Below are 16,967 nucleotides of genomic sequence, written 5' to 3'. Positions count from 1 at the left end.
CCAAATTTAAGGAAGAGTCTTTAGGTTCTTAGTCCTAAGGCTTAAGCAAAATACACCCATTGAACTGGAGAACGGCTGCCCTTTGCTTACTGTTTTGGCATTTTAAAGAGCTTTAATCAAGCTGCTAGCACTGCTGACTCAGGATCAATCCCTGTTCCTGTTGAAATCCATTGCAAAGAGCCCATTGACTTCCACAGGTGCAGCATTAGCCCTTAATAGTGCCCTCTCATTCAGCTCTCAGCTGCACTTACAAATATAATGGGATTGTTGTGGATATAAGGGCTGCAGATCTGGGTCTTTATTTGAAAGCAGGACAGGGATCTTTATAGTGCTCCCTGCATCTCTTCTACCATTATAAACCTTTCTGCCATGCTACTTTAAGAAGGTTCTACTCGTATGAAAATGACCTTCACAAAATAATGATATAGGATTTATTTTAGTGCTATAAGAAAAAGGGAGGAGACCCCCATTACTACCTTTTATTTCTGACCGTTTCACAAGTCCTGGAAAAGTGTAAATATAGATGGCAGGATTTAGCTTCTGGTCTGAAAAAGCCACCACTTGACTGTTCCCATTCACTGCAAAGGCTCCAACATGGCCATTCTTACACTTCAGCACTGTCTTCTTGTTTGTTTCAATGTCCACAAAAAGGATGTAATTGCCACAAGGGTAGCAGATAGTCTTGTTGTTGACGAAACCAACATTCCTGTGTGGAAATCCCTGAACCCATCTTTGGAGGAAAATAAGTGAGCATTAACCACTAGACATAAATATATTTTATTTAAAAAATAGTGTGAAATAAGAGGATGGCAACAAGTGGAAATTACACTGATCCAAGGCCCTGGACTTGCTATATTCGGCCCTGTACCAGTGTCAAAAACCACCACTGGCGGGGGCCAAATAAGGTTTTAAGATCCAGTATCACGAATAATAAGAGCAGAACTTCTTAAAGCACGGGACATGCCCCTTTTGGAGATGTGCAAAGGACTAATGAGAAGAGCTGAGATGTTTACATTCTTCTCTAGCTTCACATTTCACTTTACAATATCTGCTGGTTCCACACATAGGTTTCTTAACCATTTTTGTTAAGGGTGTGGTTCTTCACTGACATTGTCATAATAGTACAGTCACTAGTGTAAATGCAGTTATTACAATATAAAGATGCCACAGTAGTATAACTTAGACTTGCTCTATATTGTAAAGTTTGCCACCATTACTACTTGGTCCAGAAGTGTTCGGAAGTGCGTGGGTGGGTGGGGGGAGAATCACACTGCAATTGACGTGGCTATGCTAGCCACACAGACAGTCCCAACCACCACCCAACCTCTCTGCCCCCCAGGGGGCAGACAGATGTCATTTTCATGATGACATTATTCGGTTGCCCAGCAAGATTTTTAATATAGAGAGAGACACAAAGTCATAGTCTTTCCTCCTATAATCACTTCTGTGCGTTTTTGTACTTCTTTTTCTGTAATAGATGTTTTTACCCCCTTGGATGGAAGGTTCTACCCTGTTGGATGGAGGGTTCTCTTCTCCACATGATGGTTTTTGTGCTTTCATTTGTGCTTCCTTGGAGGGGTTCAGCATATGCTCACTGATGAGCAATTTCTGAGGGGGCTGGGGGGCAGGGAGCCCATAGAGCTGGTAAAAAATTTTCAGATGGAATCGTTTTCTGTCAGAAAATGCAGATTCAGCCAAAATGGCAACATGCTGTTTTCCAAAAAAAAACAGTATTTTTTTTTAAAGAGTGGACTGGAGGATTTTTATAAGGTTCTTCCATTTTAATCTTTTCAGGACAGAATGTTCTGATGTTCCTTTGCAAAGTTACTTCTAATTTGATTTTTATAATAAGTATGTTAATTATGCTACATAAAAACACATCAAAATTGAAACAAATAATATTTATTTAAAAATTAGAATCTCTTTTCATATAAATTTTCAAAAATCTATTTGCATTCCAATTCAGAAAGGGAAAAAAATCAGAATCACAGAATTCTCTAAGAAATGGAAAATCTTATATCCACTGAATTCTAGAGGTCACCTCAAGTTTCTCAGGTGATCTCAAACTAAACATGGGAACTGCCCTGGCCAGCTTTAGAGACAGAGGAATTTTACAGTTTGAGGATCAAAAGAGTTGTTAGTGCAACGTGAGGTTTATGATAAAGAAAATAATAAAGGGTTAAATTATTATCTCCCCCCAATAAGTGCTGCTGCAGACTCCGCTTCTAAATACCAGTAATGGTAGGCACAATGGCATAGACACTCAAAGCAACAGAGGGGATTTAAATACTAATTTGCCATTAAATTAAAAAGAAAAATCTGTGTAAGTCCTTTGGAAAGTTCAACTAATATATATATTGAATAGATTAATTCAACTGTAACTCATGTTTGCACCAGGCTAATAGGATGTTGTGGGATTGTCACATGCTTTGAGAGGAAAAAAAGATTTTCATTATATAGAGACAGGACAATTGTTGTGTTTCTGAGGATCAAAAAATCCCAAATCTCTTGTCTTCAAGTTAAGGAACTGACAGAGACAAGGAGAGGGAGAAGAAGGAGGAAAGGAGATACAGGTTGAGAGTCACTGAAGTGGGACACAATGGGGTTCCTGGGCTATGGGGACATTACAGAAGTGGAGGGGATTTGGACTGAGGCATTCTTACCGGGATGGAACTTGGGGTGGGGTAAGTCAGCAGCACTTGAAATAAGAGCTGAAGTTGTGGTGGCAAACTCTAAGGAGTGAGGTACATGGGGGTTAATGGCTGAGGCTCCAGGAAATGTGGAATGGCATACAAGGGGATTAATGGAATGGAGCTAGATGTAATGAGGCCAGAGGGGCTCAAAGTACATGGGAGGTTAATGAGGAGGATCTCTCAGGGGTTAGATACCTGTAGGGGTTAGACATTGTATTCATAGAATAAGAGACCATTTGGATTGGAAAAGAAATCAGGAGGTCACCTAGTCCAACCCCCTGCTCAAAGCAGGACCAACCCGAATTAAATCATGCCAGCCTGGCCTTAGAAATTCCTAAAGATTGAGATTCCACCACCAGGTTTCATGGGGACGGGCTGAGGGTAGGGTCATGGTTATCAAGAGATAAGGGGCAGGATACATGGGGGTTAATGAAGAGGGCTAAATGGTAGGGTACATGTATTAACAAGGAGGCTGAGAAGCTCAGAAGCAGGGCTTGTCAGGCTCAGGGGCAAGTTACCAGGGGCTAGGGTTACTATATGAAAAAGAGGACTCCGCTGAGAGGGAGTGCATCTGTATCATTATCTACCAACTCACATTGTAGTAATATGTTTTAGTATCTATAAGGTCAGATATGGTACCTCTACATTGGGTTAGTGACTGCAGTGGGGCTGAGGAGCAGGGCATATAGGGTTAATGATTGATCATACGGAGTTAATGCTTGGCTTGTGGGCAGCTCTACATGGGGATTAATGGGGAATTTGAAGTCAGGGTAGGTACTTGGAGGTTAATGGGGCTGTGGCACATAGGGGATAATGGATAGGAACTGAAGGATTTGGAGTGGATGAAGGTTAAGGCGGGGCTGGACCCACGGGCTGAATGGGGGTGGAGAGCAGCACTCATAGGGGTTATTAAAGGAAGGAGACAACTAGGGTTAATGGGTGGTGCTGAAGACGGAACTAAGGGGCTGAGGGGCTCGGGGAAAAGCGAACATGGCGATGAATGGGGGGCACGGCCTGGGCACCTCTGGGGGCAGCGCACAGGGAGATTACAGGAGCTGAGGGCAGGGCACATGGATATTCAGGGACTGGGGGCACAGGCGGCTGGCGGGGGGCTAAGCAGGGAGGACGGGCGGCTGGGGGCGGGCTACAAACGGCCTCCCCCCACCTCACTTCCAGATTGGCTCCCGAGGCGAGGCGACGGCCATTGTCCTCCCCATTCTCCGCGTCAACCTCCATAGTCCCAATCCCGCCGACAACAGCTTCTCCACCGCACCGTTTACATCGGTCTCCTAGGAACGAAGAACAGCCTCTGCCATTGGCTACTGCGGCGCTTTCCCCTTCTCCCCCCCCCCCGTGCACCAGCCTCCGAACGTGCAGCTGATTGGTTGATGCCGGCAGGAAGCGTTTAGCCAATGAGTGATGGGGAGCCGTTTAAAGAGCCAGAACCCTAGTGGAGGGACAGGGTAACTGATTTCTGGGTTTGTTTCTCGGTAGTAGCTCCAGGCTAGCGTTGCACCACAGCAGACCTGGGAAATAGCTAGCTCCCTGTCAGGAAACATCTAACGTCAAAGCCACATGCCAGCACCAATGGTACCACCCTCAATGCCCATCTAGCGTCAACTCCAGCTTCTATGCTCAGTCCTGTCTAGTACCAAACACTTCTACCTCTGTCCTTCCCATACCCCACCTGACCGCTCCCTTCTGCTGCCTCCTCCTCCCGTGTGCAGAGGGTGACACATTTTTTTCCATACTAGAGCTCAGCAATGACAAGCAGTCAGCTGATCACAGAATCATAGAACACTAGGCTGGATGGGACCTCTAGAGCTCATTAAAGCCAGTCCCCTGCCCTCATGGCAGGACCAAGCGTCATCTAGACCACCCCGATAGATGTCTGTCTAACCTGCTCTTAAATATCTCCAGTGATGGAGATTCCACAATCTCCCTAAGCAATTTTTCCAGTGTTTAACCACTCTGACAGTTAGGAATTTTTTCCTAATGTCCAACTTAAACCTCTCTTGCTGCTGTTTAAGTCCATTGCTCCTTGTCCTATCCCTTAGAGACCAAGGAGAACAATTTTTCTCACTCCTCATTGTAACCCTCTTTGAGGTAATTGAGAATTGCTATCATGTCTTCTCTCACTCTTCTCTTTTCAAAAATAAACAAGCCCAGTTCTTTCAGTCTTCCCTCATAGCTCATATTCTCTAGACCTTTAATCATTCTTGTTGCTCTCCTCTAGACCTTCTCCAATTTCTCCACATCTTCCTTGAAATGTGGTGCCCAGAACTGGACACAGTACAGGAATCCCTTGAGGTACACAAGGGTTGTGTTCCATGCAACCCTCACATACGTTGAATTTCGCATAATTTGGGGAGGGCTTGGGGGATGGGTTGGGGCTTTGGGAGGGGGGCAGGGGGTGCCAGCAGCAGCCACTTCCCTGGGGCTTTGGGGCCAGGAGCACCCGCAGCAGCCACTTCTGCAGGTCCCTGGAGCTGGGAGTGCCCGTAGCCACCATTTCCGTGGGGCTCTGGGATCAGGTGCGACAACAGCAGCCACTTCCCTGGGGCTGGGAGTGGTCACAGCTGCTGCTTCCTGGTGGCTCTGGGATCAGGGACACCCATGGCAGCTGCTTCTGCTGGGCTTCAGGGCTGGGAGCACCCATGGCCGCCACTTCTGTGGGGCTCCGGGTCTGGGAGTGCCTGCAGCAGCCACTTCCAGGGGGCTCCAGGCAGTGGGAAGGGAGTTTGGCCCACAGGGACAGGCAGCTAGGTGAGCTAAAAGCCTTCCCTTTACCTTCCCAGAGTGATGTCTAGTGCTGTTCTGGGAAGGCAGGAGAAAGGGCTTTTAGCCTGCCTGGCTGCCCACAGCTGCAGGAAGCTAGGCAGGCTGACAGCCCATCAGCTTCACATTGTGGAAAACTCGTGTTAATGCAAGATTCTCACAACGTGAAGCTGCATAAAATGAGGATTTACTGTACACCAATTGAGGCCTAAACAGCACTGATTAGAGTGGAGGAATGTCTTCCCGGTCATGCTCTCAACAGTCCTGTTAATTATCAGAGAGGTAGCCATGTTAGTCAGCAGCTTCAAGAACAACAAGAAGTCTTGGGGCACCTTATAGACTAACAAATATTTTGGAGCATAAGCTCTCGTGGGCAAAGACCCGCTTCATCAGATGCATGAGTAGGGGGGTGGTCTCAGAGGGGTATTTAAAGAGTGGGGTCCCAGTAAGAGGGAGGGCCAGAGCTGACAAGGTCTACTCAGCAAGGTGGAAATGGCCCGGTATCAACAGCACTCATCAAAAGAGGAAAAAACAAGTCAGATCAGACAGTCTTGTTAATTTTTCCCAGAATCATGTTTGCTTTTTTTGCAACAGCATCACACTGTTGACTCATATTTAGCCTGTGGTCCACTATGACCCCTAAATCCCTTTCCATGGTACTCCTTCCTAGACAGCCACTTCCCATTTTGTATTGTTTCTTCCTAAGTGGAGTATTTTGTATTTGTCCTTATTAAACTTCATCCTGTTTACCTCAGACCATTTCTCCAGTTTGTCCAGATCCTTTTGAATTCTGACCCTGTCCTCTAAATCATTCGCAAGCCCTCCCAGCTTGGTATCATCTGCAAACTTAATAAGTGTACTGTCTATGCCAATATCTAAATTGTTGCTGAAGATACTGAATCTATAATCATTAGGCCCAAAAACATAACCCTCTTTTGCTCCCTGCTTCCTTACTGACTAGGCAATGAGGTCCATGTACTAAGTTAGCAGTTGAGTAGAAAGGGACCCCTTGCAAAAACTTTAACTATACATAAATCAACAAGTGACATTAAAGCCGATCGTGCAAGCCCTTATGCAGGTAGCATCCTCCACAGCTTGAAGAAAGTATCTTTGCAATTCACATTGCACCATCCACCTGCATTGTAACCCGGCTAATTATTACCCACTGCTAATATTTCCTCACTTGCTCAAGAAACTGGATTTTTCCAGCATGCAGAAGCAGATAAAGCATAGGCTTTTCCTCCTCCAGCATTGTTAATTATTGTTCAAAGCTGGGGTTGTCAACTCCCGCAGTTGGACAGACTGGATGCTGTTGGAACAAAGCCCAGACACCATGTATGAAGCAAGCAGGAGGGTTTATCACACACAGCATTGGGGGAGTGTTACTTCACCCATCAGGACTCAGTGGAGCACTGCCAGACAATAGGTTACAATTGATTATATAGGATGCTGATGGGCAGAAAGAGGCGAGAGGAACTACTGCATAGGTGTTATCCATGCCTGGATAGGTTCTAGCAGCAAGACAAAATAAGCACCACAAGCCCATAATCTAAAAAGGTTACATAATGTCCCTACCTATAGCTCACAGAACACCTTGTCTCTAGTACAAGTGGTTTTCCTTAACAAGTTACTTAAACAAAGCAGACATTTAATGACATCTATGTGTCTAATTTGGTTAATGATGAATCTACAGGAGTAATGATAATGCCTTCACACAGGCATATCTAGGGATACATCATCTGGAAGATTAAAGCAAAAGACAGTAATAGCATAGAGCAATAACACATTTGAGTACCAGCCTGGGATAGCAAATGGGATGGTGCTATATCCTGGCTCTCACAGTCATGTCCTCTTCTTGGAGTGTGATTGCTGGAGCAACTATCCCTCCCTCCAAATTCCAAGGCCCTGTCCGAGTTGGGACAACCTTCCCTGGGTCTAGTGAGTGAGATGGGGGGTGCAAGCAGGGAAAAACTTCCACTCATGCTAACTGTTATTCTGAACTATGGGATTATAGGCCTACTCCAGACTTAGGGTTCAAATAGAGGGTCTTCAGCAGAATACCATTAGCTGCCTCAGAAATTTCCATCCTACAAAGCCATTACTGCAAATGGCATCCAGTCCATCTGGTTGGAAAGCTGGCAACCCTAAATCCAAGGAAGCACATCATACGTCTCCTTTGTCACTCAGAAGCCGTGTCTACACATGCCGGCTACTTCGAAGTAGCCGTGCCAACTTTGAAATAGCGTCCGTCACGGCTACACGTGTTGGGCGCTATTTCGAAGTTGACATCGACGTAAGGTGGCGAGACGTCGAATAGCGCCCTACTTCGACATTCAACATCGAAGTAGGGAACGTGTAGCCGTTGCGCGTCCCGCAACATCGAAATAGGGGGGTCTGCCATGGCGGCCATCAGCTGAGGGGTTGAGAGACGCTCTCTCCAGCCCCTGAGCTCGATGGTCGCCGCGTGCAGCGGCCCCTTAAAGGTCCCCGCCCCCTGCCTTCCTGTGCAGGGAGCTGAGAGAGCGTGCAGGCAGCAGCCCAGCCACGCGGCCAGCCTGCATGCCTCACAGCAGCCACACCAACCCCCCACCACTGCGATGGCCGCCCCCCAGCCCCCTAAGCACACCCAGGGCACCCCCCCAAGGGGAGCCAGGGCTCCCAGACCGGCAGCCAGGCTGGGAAGCGGCAGCGGGGCCCCTCCTGGATGGAGGCCGAGCTTCGGGACCTGCTGGGGCTCTGGAGTGAGGAGGAGGTGCTCCAGGTAATGGGAAGCAAGAGGCGGAACGCGGATGCGTTCGCTCGGCTGGCTGAGGGCCTGGCCGCCCAGGGTCACCCTGCCCGCACTCCGGATCATGTCCGCAGTAAAGTGAAGGAGCTGCAGCAGAGTTACGCCCGGGCCCAGGATGAGGCTGGCCGATCTGGGGCTGTCCCCGCCACTTGCCCCTTTTACAGGGAGCTCAGGGACATCCTGGGCCCCCGGCACACCTCCTCCCCTCCGGCCACTCTTGATACCTTGGCCGACGAGCCCCAGCAGGCCCCGGAAGTGGAGTCCACCCCAGAGGTAAGCCCCACACCCCGGGGACCCCCCCAGGAGCCCACCCCGGGGCACTGGAGGAGGAGGAGGAGGGGGGATCCTCCTCCAGCGATGGGGGGCTCCGGATCCACATCCTGTCCCGGAGCTCCAGCAGCGCATCCGCCCACCGGGTGTCCCCGGACCGTGGGAGTGGACCATCAGGTATGTACCCCCCCCGGTGCACACCCCCGGGGTTGAGGGGCGGGGGTAACAGATATGACCAGGGCCCTCCACATGCCCAGATGACCATGGCCCCAAGGACAGCAGTGGCATGTCCCTCAGAAGAGTGCATCAGCCCCTGCCCCCCCAGCACGACAGTGCCATGCCCCATCCCTGGGGACTGGGGGAGCAGAACCTAGGGTCCCCCGGGGGAGGGGGTGGGACACCCATCAGCAGCAGCAGCAGCATCTCCCAGGGACGGGGATGGGGAACCAGCAGCAGAGGGGTGGGGGGACAAGGGCCACGGCTCGGGGCCCACACTAACGGCTGTCTCCACTCTCCTTCCCCCCGTGTTCCGCAGCTGCACCATCGGAAGAACCGGAGAGCACTGGGGAGGTGTCAGTGGTCCCGGAGAGCCCACCGGGGCCATCAGTCCAGGCCAGCCCCTCGGCGGAGCACCGACCAGCCTCAGGGCGGGGATGATGGCGGAGCCAGCACCATCCAAGGACGGCGACGGACCCCCAGCTGCTGGCCATCCTCCGTCGGCAGCTGGAGGTGTCCGAGCAGTGGCTGCGGGTGGAGGAGCGGCGCCTCCAACTCCAGGAGCGGGTGCTGGCCTGGCGCCAGGAGGCATGGGGGGCCTTTATGCGCACTTTTGAGTGCATCGCAGACTACCTGGCCCCCCATGCCGCCCCAGCTGCCGCTCTGCCTGCCCTGCCAGCTCCACCCACTGCTCCACCCAGTGCGCCACCCGCCACTCCAACCGCCGTCGCACCACCATCCGCCACCGAGGGCCCTTCCGCCGAGGGGGACCTGGGGCCAGCTGACACCCGCCGGCCATATCTCCTGGTCCGCCCGGCCCCCAGCCAGCCCCGGCGTGGGCTGCGGCCGAGGCGCAGGTCACGGCCGCCCACCCCAAGTGCTGGACATTAGGGGGTGTGGGGCCCAGGACGTGCCCCCCACCTTTGTATATATCCCCTTCACCTATCTTTTATAAATAGTTTGTATTAGACCCCTGTTCTGTTATGTTATGATGATACCTGCCCCCCCATGTAAATAGTTCTCCCCTTCCTTGTCTTCCCCTTCTTTTTTCCTTTCATCTTATAATACGTGTATATCTAATATTTATTTTGGCTGTACATAGTTATGATATAATTAATAATAATAGTTCAACATATATATTCTGGTTAGACGAAAAACATGTCTGTTTTTATTTACAAGAAAAGTCGGGGGGGTGCTCTTGGGTGCTCTGTGGTGTGGGCGTAGGGGCAGGGAGTGTTGTGGAGGATGTGGGGTACAGTGGGAGGCCTGCCACTGTACACCCCGCGGCCTTGTCGAAATGGGCCCGCAGGGCCTCCCGGACCCAGGTCCCTTCGGGGTCCACCTGGCGACTGGGGGCAGCAGGTGGCTGCACATCAGCCCTGCCGGCCTCCACAGCCCAGCCCTGAAAGAAGGCCTCCCCCTTGCTCTCGACGAGGTTGTGGAGGGCGCTGCATGCGCCCACAATCTGGGAGATGTTAGTGGGGCCCACATCCAGGCGGGTGAGGAGACACCTCCAGCGCCCTTTGAGGTGGCCAAATGTGCGCTCCACCACCTGGCACGCGCGGTTCAGGCGCATGTTGAAGCGCTCCTGTGTGGCTGAGAGATGGCCTGTGTAAGGGTGCATGAGCCAGGGCCAGAGGGGGTATGCCGCGTCCGCGATGATGCAGAGGGGCATGGTGGTGTCCCCCACAGGGATCTCCCGCTGGGGGATGTAGGTCCCCGCCTCCAGCCGGCGGCACAGGCCCGAGTTCCGGAATACCCGGGCATCGTGGGTGCTGCCAGGCCAGCCCACATATATGTCCAGGAAGCAGCCCCGGCTGTCCACTAAGGCCTGGAGGACTACTGAGTGGTAGCCCTTCCTGTTTAGGTAGCGTCCTCCACTGTGCTCCGGGGCGCGGATGGGGATGTAGGTCCCATCCAGAGCCCCAAAGCAATCGGGGAAGCCCAGGGTGGCAAAGCCTGCGATGGCAGCATCCGGGTCCCCAAGCCTCATGAGCCTGTGGAGGAGCAGGATGTTGATGGCGCGGACAACCTGCAGGGGAAGCACATGGGAGAGCACCAGTGAGGGGTGTGCAGGGTGTGTGTAGCCCTCCCCTGCCAAGGCCCCCCTCCCCTCCCCTCCCTTCCCCTGCCAGGGCCCCCCTCCACCCCCAGGGCTGCCTCCCCCTCCCCCCATGGGTCCTCTTACCTCCATGAGGACAGCCCCGACGGTGGCCTTGCCAATGCCGAACTGCTGGCCCACGGATCGGTAGCTGTCTGGAGTGGCCAGCTTCCAGACAGCGATGCCGACCCGTTTCTCGAAGCTGAGAGCACACCGCATGGCGGTGTCCTGGTGCCTCAGTGCGGGGGTGAGCCACTGGCACAGCTCCAGAAATGTCTCCCAGCTCCTCCGAAAGTTCTGGAGCCAGTGGTCGTTCTCCCACTCTCCGAGCACCAGCCGCTCCCACCAGTCGGTGCTCGTGGGGTAGCTCCACAGCCGGCGGTGTGTGAGGCGGGTGGGGGGTGGGGTGCTGCAGGGTTGGGGGTTGCTTCCTCCTCCCCTGTGGGCAGCTCCTCCTCTGTGGCAAGGATGTGGTCAGCTGCCCCCTGCATGGCATGGAGCAGGGCTAGCACTGCTCCTCCAGGGGCAGCTGGGTGGACCGCTGGCTGCTGCTGCTGCTGCTGCTGCTGCTGCTGCTGGGGGTCCATGACTGTGTCGCCTGAGGTCTGCGTGCCTATGGCTCTGCAAACCGCGTGCTGTGCAGGCTGCATGTGTCTGGGAGGGTCCCTTTAAGGGAGCAGCTAGCTGTTGCCCCGGAAGCGCTAGTCCGCCCTGTGACCATGTCTGCAGCTGTTCCTGGCACCCTTATTTCGATGTGTGCTACTTTGGCATGTAGACGTTCCCTCGCAGCGCCTACTTCGATGTGGCACTGCCCAACGTCGAAGTTGAACGTCGACGGCACCAGCCCCGGAGGACATGTAGATGTTATTCATCGAAATAGCCTATTTCGATGTCGCTACATCGAAATAAGCTATTTCGATGGAGCGTTCACGTGTAGACGTAGCCAGAGAGGGATTTAACATGTCTTTCATTTAGCAAGATAATTACATAGATTCTCTTACATCAGTTTCCTTTTGTGAGATACTCTACTCAGGAGAACTGTGTTCAGCAAAATCCGGAGGTGACTATGTTTCAAACAAAGATAGCTGCTGACAAAATAAACAGCTGGAGGGTAGAGAGATGGAGAGAGAGGTTTGCAATCTATATCTACATATATATGTGGCTTTCATCATTGAGGAGCTTCCACAGAAGCATCAATAACTATTTCTTTTCCTTCATAGTAGCAGAAATAGAGTGATTTCTTTATAGGGCTTTGATGTCCCATTGTATTCTGATGACTATTTTATTAATGGTCTGTGCTGCAGTAGCACTGAGGCACCCCAGAGGAGACTGAGCATCTGCCAGATGAGATACACACAGGACACCAGTGCAATCATGGTGGAGAGAGTGCAAATTCTGGCCAACGACAGTAGGGCAAATCTCTACTTTGCCTACAGTACCATGCAACAGGCATTCAAAATGCCTAGTGAACAGTGGGGGGGAGGAGTCAAGAATTAGAAAATCAAAGTATGTAAAAGAGTTCTTATAACGACACAGGGACTCTTTTACATACTTTGCTTTGTCTAATTCTTGACTACCCACCCCCCGCACCTCCTTCTGCCCCTCTGGTCTCTGATTTGCTCACCTTGATAATAATTTTTCTGATTTGTCAACCTTGATTACTATTTTTGGTTCTCTGTGCCTTAAATATTGAGTCTGTTCTGGTATGGCTATGGTCTGAAGAAGTGGGTCTGTCCCATGAAAGCTCATCACCTGATAAATAATTTTGTTAGTCTTTAAAATGCTACTGGACTGCTTTTTCATTTTGATATGTAGACTAGCATGGCTATCTCTCTGTTACTAGTAGACACTGTAAGTGCCATGTCCTAAAGAATTTACAATCCAAATAGGAAGAAGGTGTGTTCCCAACTGTGGAAGAACAGGGTGGAGAGATAAGTATGACTGCTGGAATCATGCAATTAGATATATTACCTTCATACATTTTGATTTAATACAGCAACAGAATGAGAGATATTGATAAATCCTGAATGGTGTATTATGCCTCTGTGCATTCAAAGAGCTTCTTAAGAAGACTTATTGGTAGATCAAAATGTGTTTTATATTTTGTTTTGAAGTGGAGCCCTGTGGCTGTATTTCTTATAAGAACATCCTTCTGTCTTGATCCCACTCCTGTGAAAGTTCTGTCACTGGACTTGGTAGCCTCCTGCTACTGGTCAACAGTTGAACTGTTCCTATTAAAGAGTGGTGTCCAGTGTTCCCTCTAAGCCAAGTGCTTGGGCAGTTGCCTGAGAGAGACTCAGCGGACTAGCAGAGTGCCACGGCCACTCGCAGCTGGCAGAATGTTTCTACTGGTGGTGCAAATCTAAATCTGTCTTGGTGCGTATAACAAAATTTATTCTGCCCATGGATGGAAAAAACCGGAGGGTACATGAGTGGTGTCCTGGGAAGTTATGGCCACAGAGCGAGAGGCAATAGAGGATAACAGGGACCAATCCCCTGGACAATTGAATATGAAGATAGAGCCCCCACATTGGAGTTAATTCAGTGGGAACGAGATCACAGCACTGTGGTGATGCGATCAGGGTTGCTAAATCGGAGAGGTATTGCCTTACGTACCAGATGGAACTATTTTAGGGTGTGCAACATCATTCCTTAGATATGAGTCAGATTAGCGGTCAGAAACATTCCTTTGCCATCCACCATGAAAAATAACATGACCTGATGGTTAGTGCAGTGTCATGCTGAACTATACTTATATACATGTACTGTCCAAACCCTGGAAGTCATCATTATCCAAATTGGGCATTTGGTCTGAGTACTGTCCCTGTGCTTGGACTCAAGAGTGCTTCTGCCTAACTGTAGACAAGTTCTTTACTATGTTGTGTCCTCCTGCTCTACATGAATCCTTTATCTACCCACTATTCTGCATTTTGATGGCCCTTTCATCCTACAGGCTGTGTCTAGACTAGCCCCCAGCTTCGAAGGGGGCATGGTAATTAGGGTGTCAGGAGATTACTAATGAAGTGCTGTGGTGCATATGCAGCATTTCATTAGGCTAAATCTCCCCTGTGGCAATTTCAAAGTGTGAAACTTCAAAGTGCCGGCTTACGCGTAGCTGCAGGTCAGCCACAGGTGCCTCGAAGTGCCTGCACTCCTTCAGAGTTCCCTGTACACTGAGCACTTGGGCTGTAATCCAGCTGATGAACCGAACACCTACAGCACGCGCAGCTGATAGCGTATGTTTCTATTGATGGTGCACATCTGTACATCTGCCCATGCACATAACAAAATTTATTCCACCCACGAATAAAAAAAATAAAGGGAACTCTGGTGCCATCATAAAAGCATTTGGACAGAGGATATAATCATGTTCAGATTTATTAGCATTGCATGGTGTTTATGCCCCCTGCCTGTCCTTCCTTGGATATGGGTTATCACCAGATTGTCTGTATTCTTGATAATTAACTACATTCCTCTTCCTTGCAGTCCACTCAGCCTGCTTATTCAAATGAGTCACTAGTCCCATGACCAAAGAGGATAGGACTGTCCCCTGTTTGAAACCCTTGCCCTATGTCAGAGGTAGATGATGTAAATAAGGGCACTTAGAGGAAAACAGAAATATCCCTGTAGTGAGTCAGTATGGTCTCCTGCAGACCCGGAGGCAGGGGAAGCTATGCAGAGGCCCTGGTGGGTGGGACCGGAGTCAGGAAACCAGAGGCCCGCCCCTCAGAGGGCGGGGCCAAGGGCTAGAAGAGCCAAAGGCGGGACTCAGGAACCATTCGGGGCTGGGCCTCTGGGCAGGGAGGATATGCCTGCACAAGCTCTTCAGGGCCAAAGGGAGAGGGCCTGCGGCCGCCCGGCCAGGCTGGAGGAGCAGGCCCCCAGAGGCTCCACGCAATCCCGGGTCCGTATGCCCCAAGGAGACTTCCCGGACCTACCAGGACCTTCCCGCCGGCGCAGACCCCCCGCCTTGGAAGAGGCCCCGGGAGCGGGCTGCCCCAGAGTCCCGGCGGATCCTTACAGCACTCAGACCCAGGACCGCCTTGCGTCTCCTGTATTGCCGCCGCCTGACTACCCTAACGACTTTGTTATGGACGATTGGCCGGAGCCCCCAAAGGTGGATGACCCAGAGGAGACTGACCTAGGAGGACCCCTCGACCAGATGGACTGGGACCTGCTGCCAACAGAGGGTGAAGTAGGAAGTGGCCCGGGGAACGTCGCTCACGAACCAATGGCAGTGTGTTGCGGTCTGGATCCCCACTGCCAGGGTTGCATGTGAGCGACCCCCAGGGCCGCGGGCCGGGTCGCAGTGGAGTGGGAGGCCCTGCGACCCCCTACCCCCTCCTTGACAGGGCCAGCCCCCGCTAAGCCTGTCTGTAAACCCTTGTGTTGTTGCCCCGCCCCAAACTGAGGGCTGGGCCGGTGCTTAACTCTTGTGAACTGCTGCCCCGCCCTGGACTGAGGGCCGGGCCCAGAACTGTATTGCGTGGGATTGCTGCCCTGCCCTGGACTGAGGGCTGGGCCCAGAACTATACAACTCTTGTGAACTGTTGCCGCCCGCCCTAGACCAATGGGCTGGGTGCCACGGGACGTGGTACAATCCCCCCAAAATTATTAATAATGATAGCTGGAGCATTAAGTGTTTGCAAATCCAGGGTACGTAGAGGTCATAGCAAAGGCTGTTGGCAAGAACAGCAGGGACATGGGTGTGTTTGCCCTGTGCATTACATGCCTGGGCAGTACACAAAGTCCCTGATGGTGCATACCACTCCTTTGAAAAAAATTAGATAACTAGGAAGTAACAATGACATGACAGAAGTCCAGGCACTGGGCTCAATGCCAATGTTAGGGTTTGAACTACTGAAAGGTTAGTCTGATAAAGTTCATGCTAATTCACTGGGGGGGCGGGGAAAGAACTGGAACGAATTACCTAGAGAGGCAGTGGAATCTCCAACCCTAGAGGTTTTTAAGTCCTGGCTTGACAAAGTCCTGGCTGGGATGATTTATTAAGGGGTGATCCTGCTTTGGGCAGGGGGCTGGACTCAATGACCTCCTGACATCTCTTCCAGCCCTAGGATTCTGTGATTCTACATACTGATCACCTCACAACTAACTGTCTCTAGTGCTCTTTGGACACAGAAAAGATGAGATATTGATCCTCAAACAATGACCCAGGGAAAAATCTATGCTCAAGGGCAAAACAAAAGAGTTGGGCCATCTGATTGTGAACTGGACAGTCAAATATCTCATTCCTGCAGGGTCCCAGTGCCCCAGGAAGAGGGATTTCAGCTGTGCCTCATTTTATCAGAGGGAATGCATTTCTGGCTGGCCCTTGCTTAAGTAACATGAGGTGGAAGACCCTTTACTCCTTCAACTCTATTTTGCACCCACATAAGGGGCAGGCACACTCTGGATACAACAAATGCCTTTATTCTGAAAGGGTGGGGGAAATGTGAATATTTCTGTATTCTGCTGAGGACTTGGGATCCTGTGATGCTGCCTTGTCTTTCTCTACTCTTTCCCCCTGCATAGTCTTGCATATTCAAGTCCTTCTGTGCCTTGGGTTTGTGTCACTTGTATTCACCAACCACATATTAAACAAGTTGCAGCAGTTCATGCAAGGTCAGTCTACGGTGCAGCAAAAGCTCCTGCAGGGGCTAGTGAGTTGCAGTGGGGCATATGGGGAGACTACAATCATGTAAAGCCCAGCATCTGTTTTGTCCCCTTCTTTGTTTTCATCTTGAAGCAGAGGGTTCTATGTGCATCACAAGCTACTGGAAGCATCAATGGTGCCTTGGGTCCAGAAAGCCATTGCATCCATTCCACTGCAATGATATAGCCAACAAACACAGGAAATTTGCCCTGGGTCCCCACTCATTTAACTTGGCTGATTTCCCAGTTCTAGACAGAATGGTAAAGGAAATTAAAAACAGTTTACCCATGTTTCTTAGTGAGCACATCAGCATCCACATGGCATGGAACAGAATTACAGTAGATGGGGGGTGTGCATTGGGTTATCCATTCTGCTCTCCCTGCATCTTGACAGAACTACTCACTCCTAGTGAAGGCTGCTGAGTCAAGCTTGTGTTGGACATCCCAGCCAAACTGATACTTCAGCTAC

At 50.8% G+C, this 16,967-nt stretch overlaps 1 protein-coding gene across 1 annotated transcript in view; it reads right to left on the bottom strand.

The window, feature by feature from the left end:
• The window catches only part of CFAP43 (cilia and flagella associated protein 43), a 92,591-nt gene extending 88,643 nt beyond the window's left edge, over positions 1 to 3,948 (bottom strand). The window contains exons 1-2 of the mRNA XM_074999213.1: positions 3,859 to 3,948; positions 477 to 730 (exon numbers count right to left, since the gene is read on the bottom strand). Of these exons, the coding sequence (XP_074855314.1) occupies positions 477 to 730; positions 3,859 to 3,929 (325 nt within the window). The 5' untranslated portion in view covers positions 3,930 to 3,948. The remainder of the gene's footprint in view (positions 1 to 476; positions 731 to 3,858) is intronic.
• Positions 3,949 to 16,967: the final 13,019 nt, after the last annotated feature.

Source organism: Carettochelys insculpta, chromosome 7 (genome assembly GCF_033958435.1).
Source record: "Carettochelys insculpta isolate YL-2023 chromosome 7, ASM3395843v1, whole genome shotgun sequence".
In the NCBI taxonomy this organism is placed as follows: Eukaryota; Metazoa; Chordata; order Testudines; family Carettochelyidae; genus Carettochelys; species Carettochelys insculpta.
Note: the sequence above shows the minus strand (reverse complement) of the source record. Positions and strands in the feature narration are given on the sequence as shown.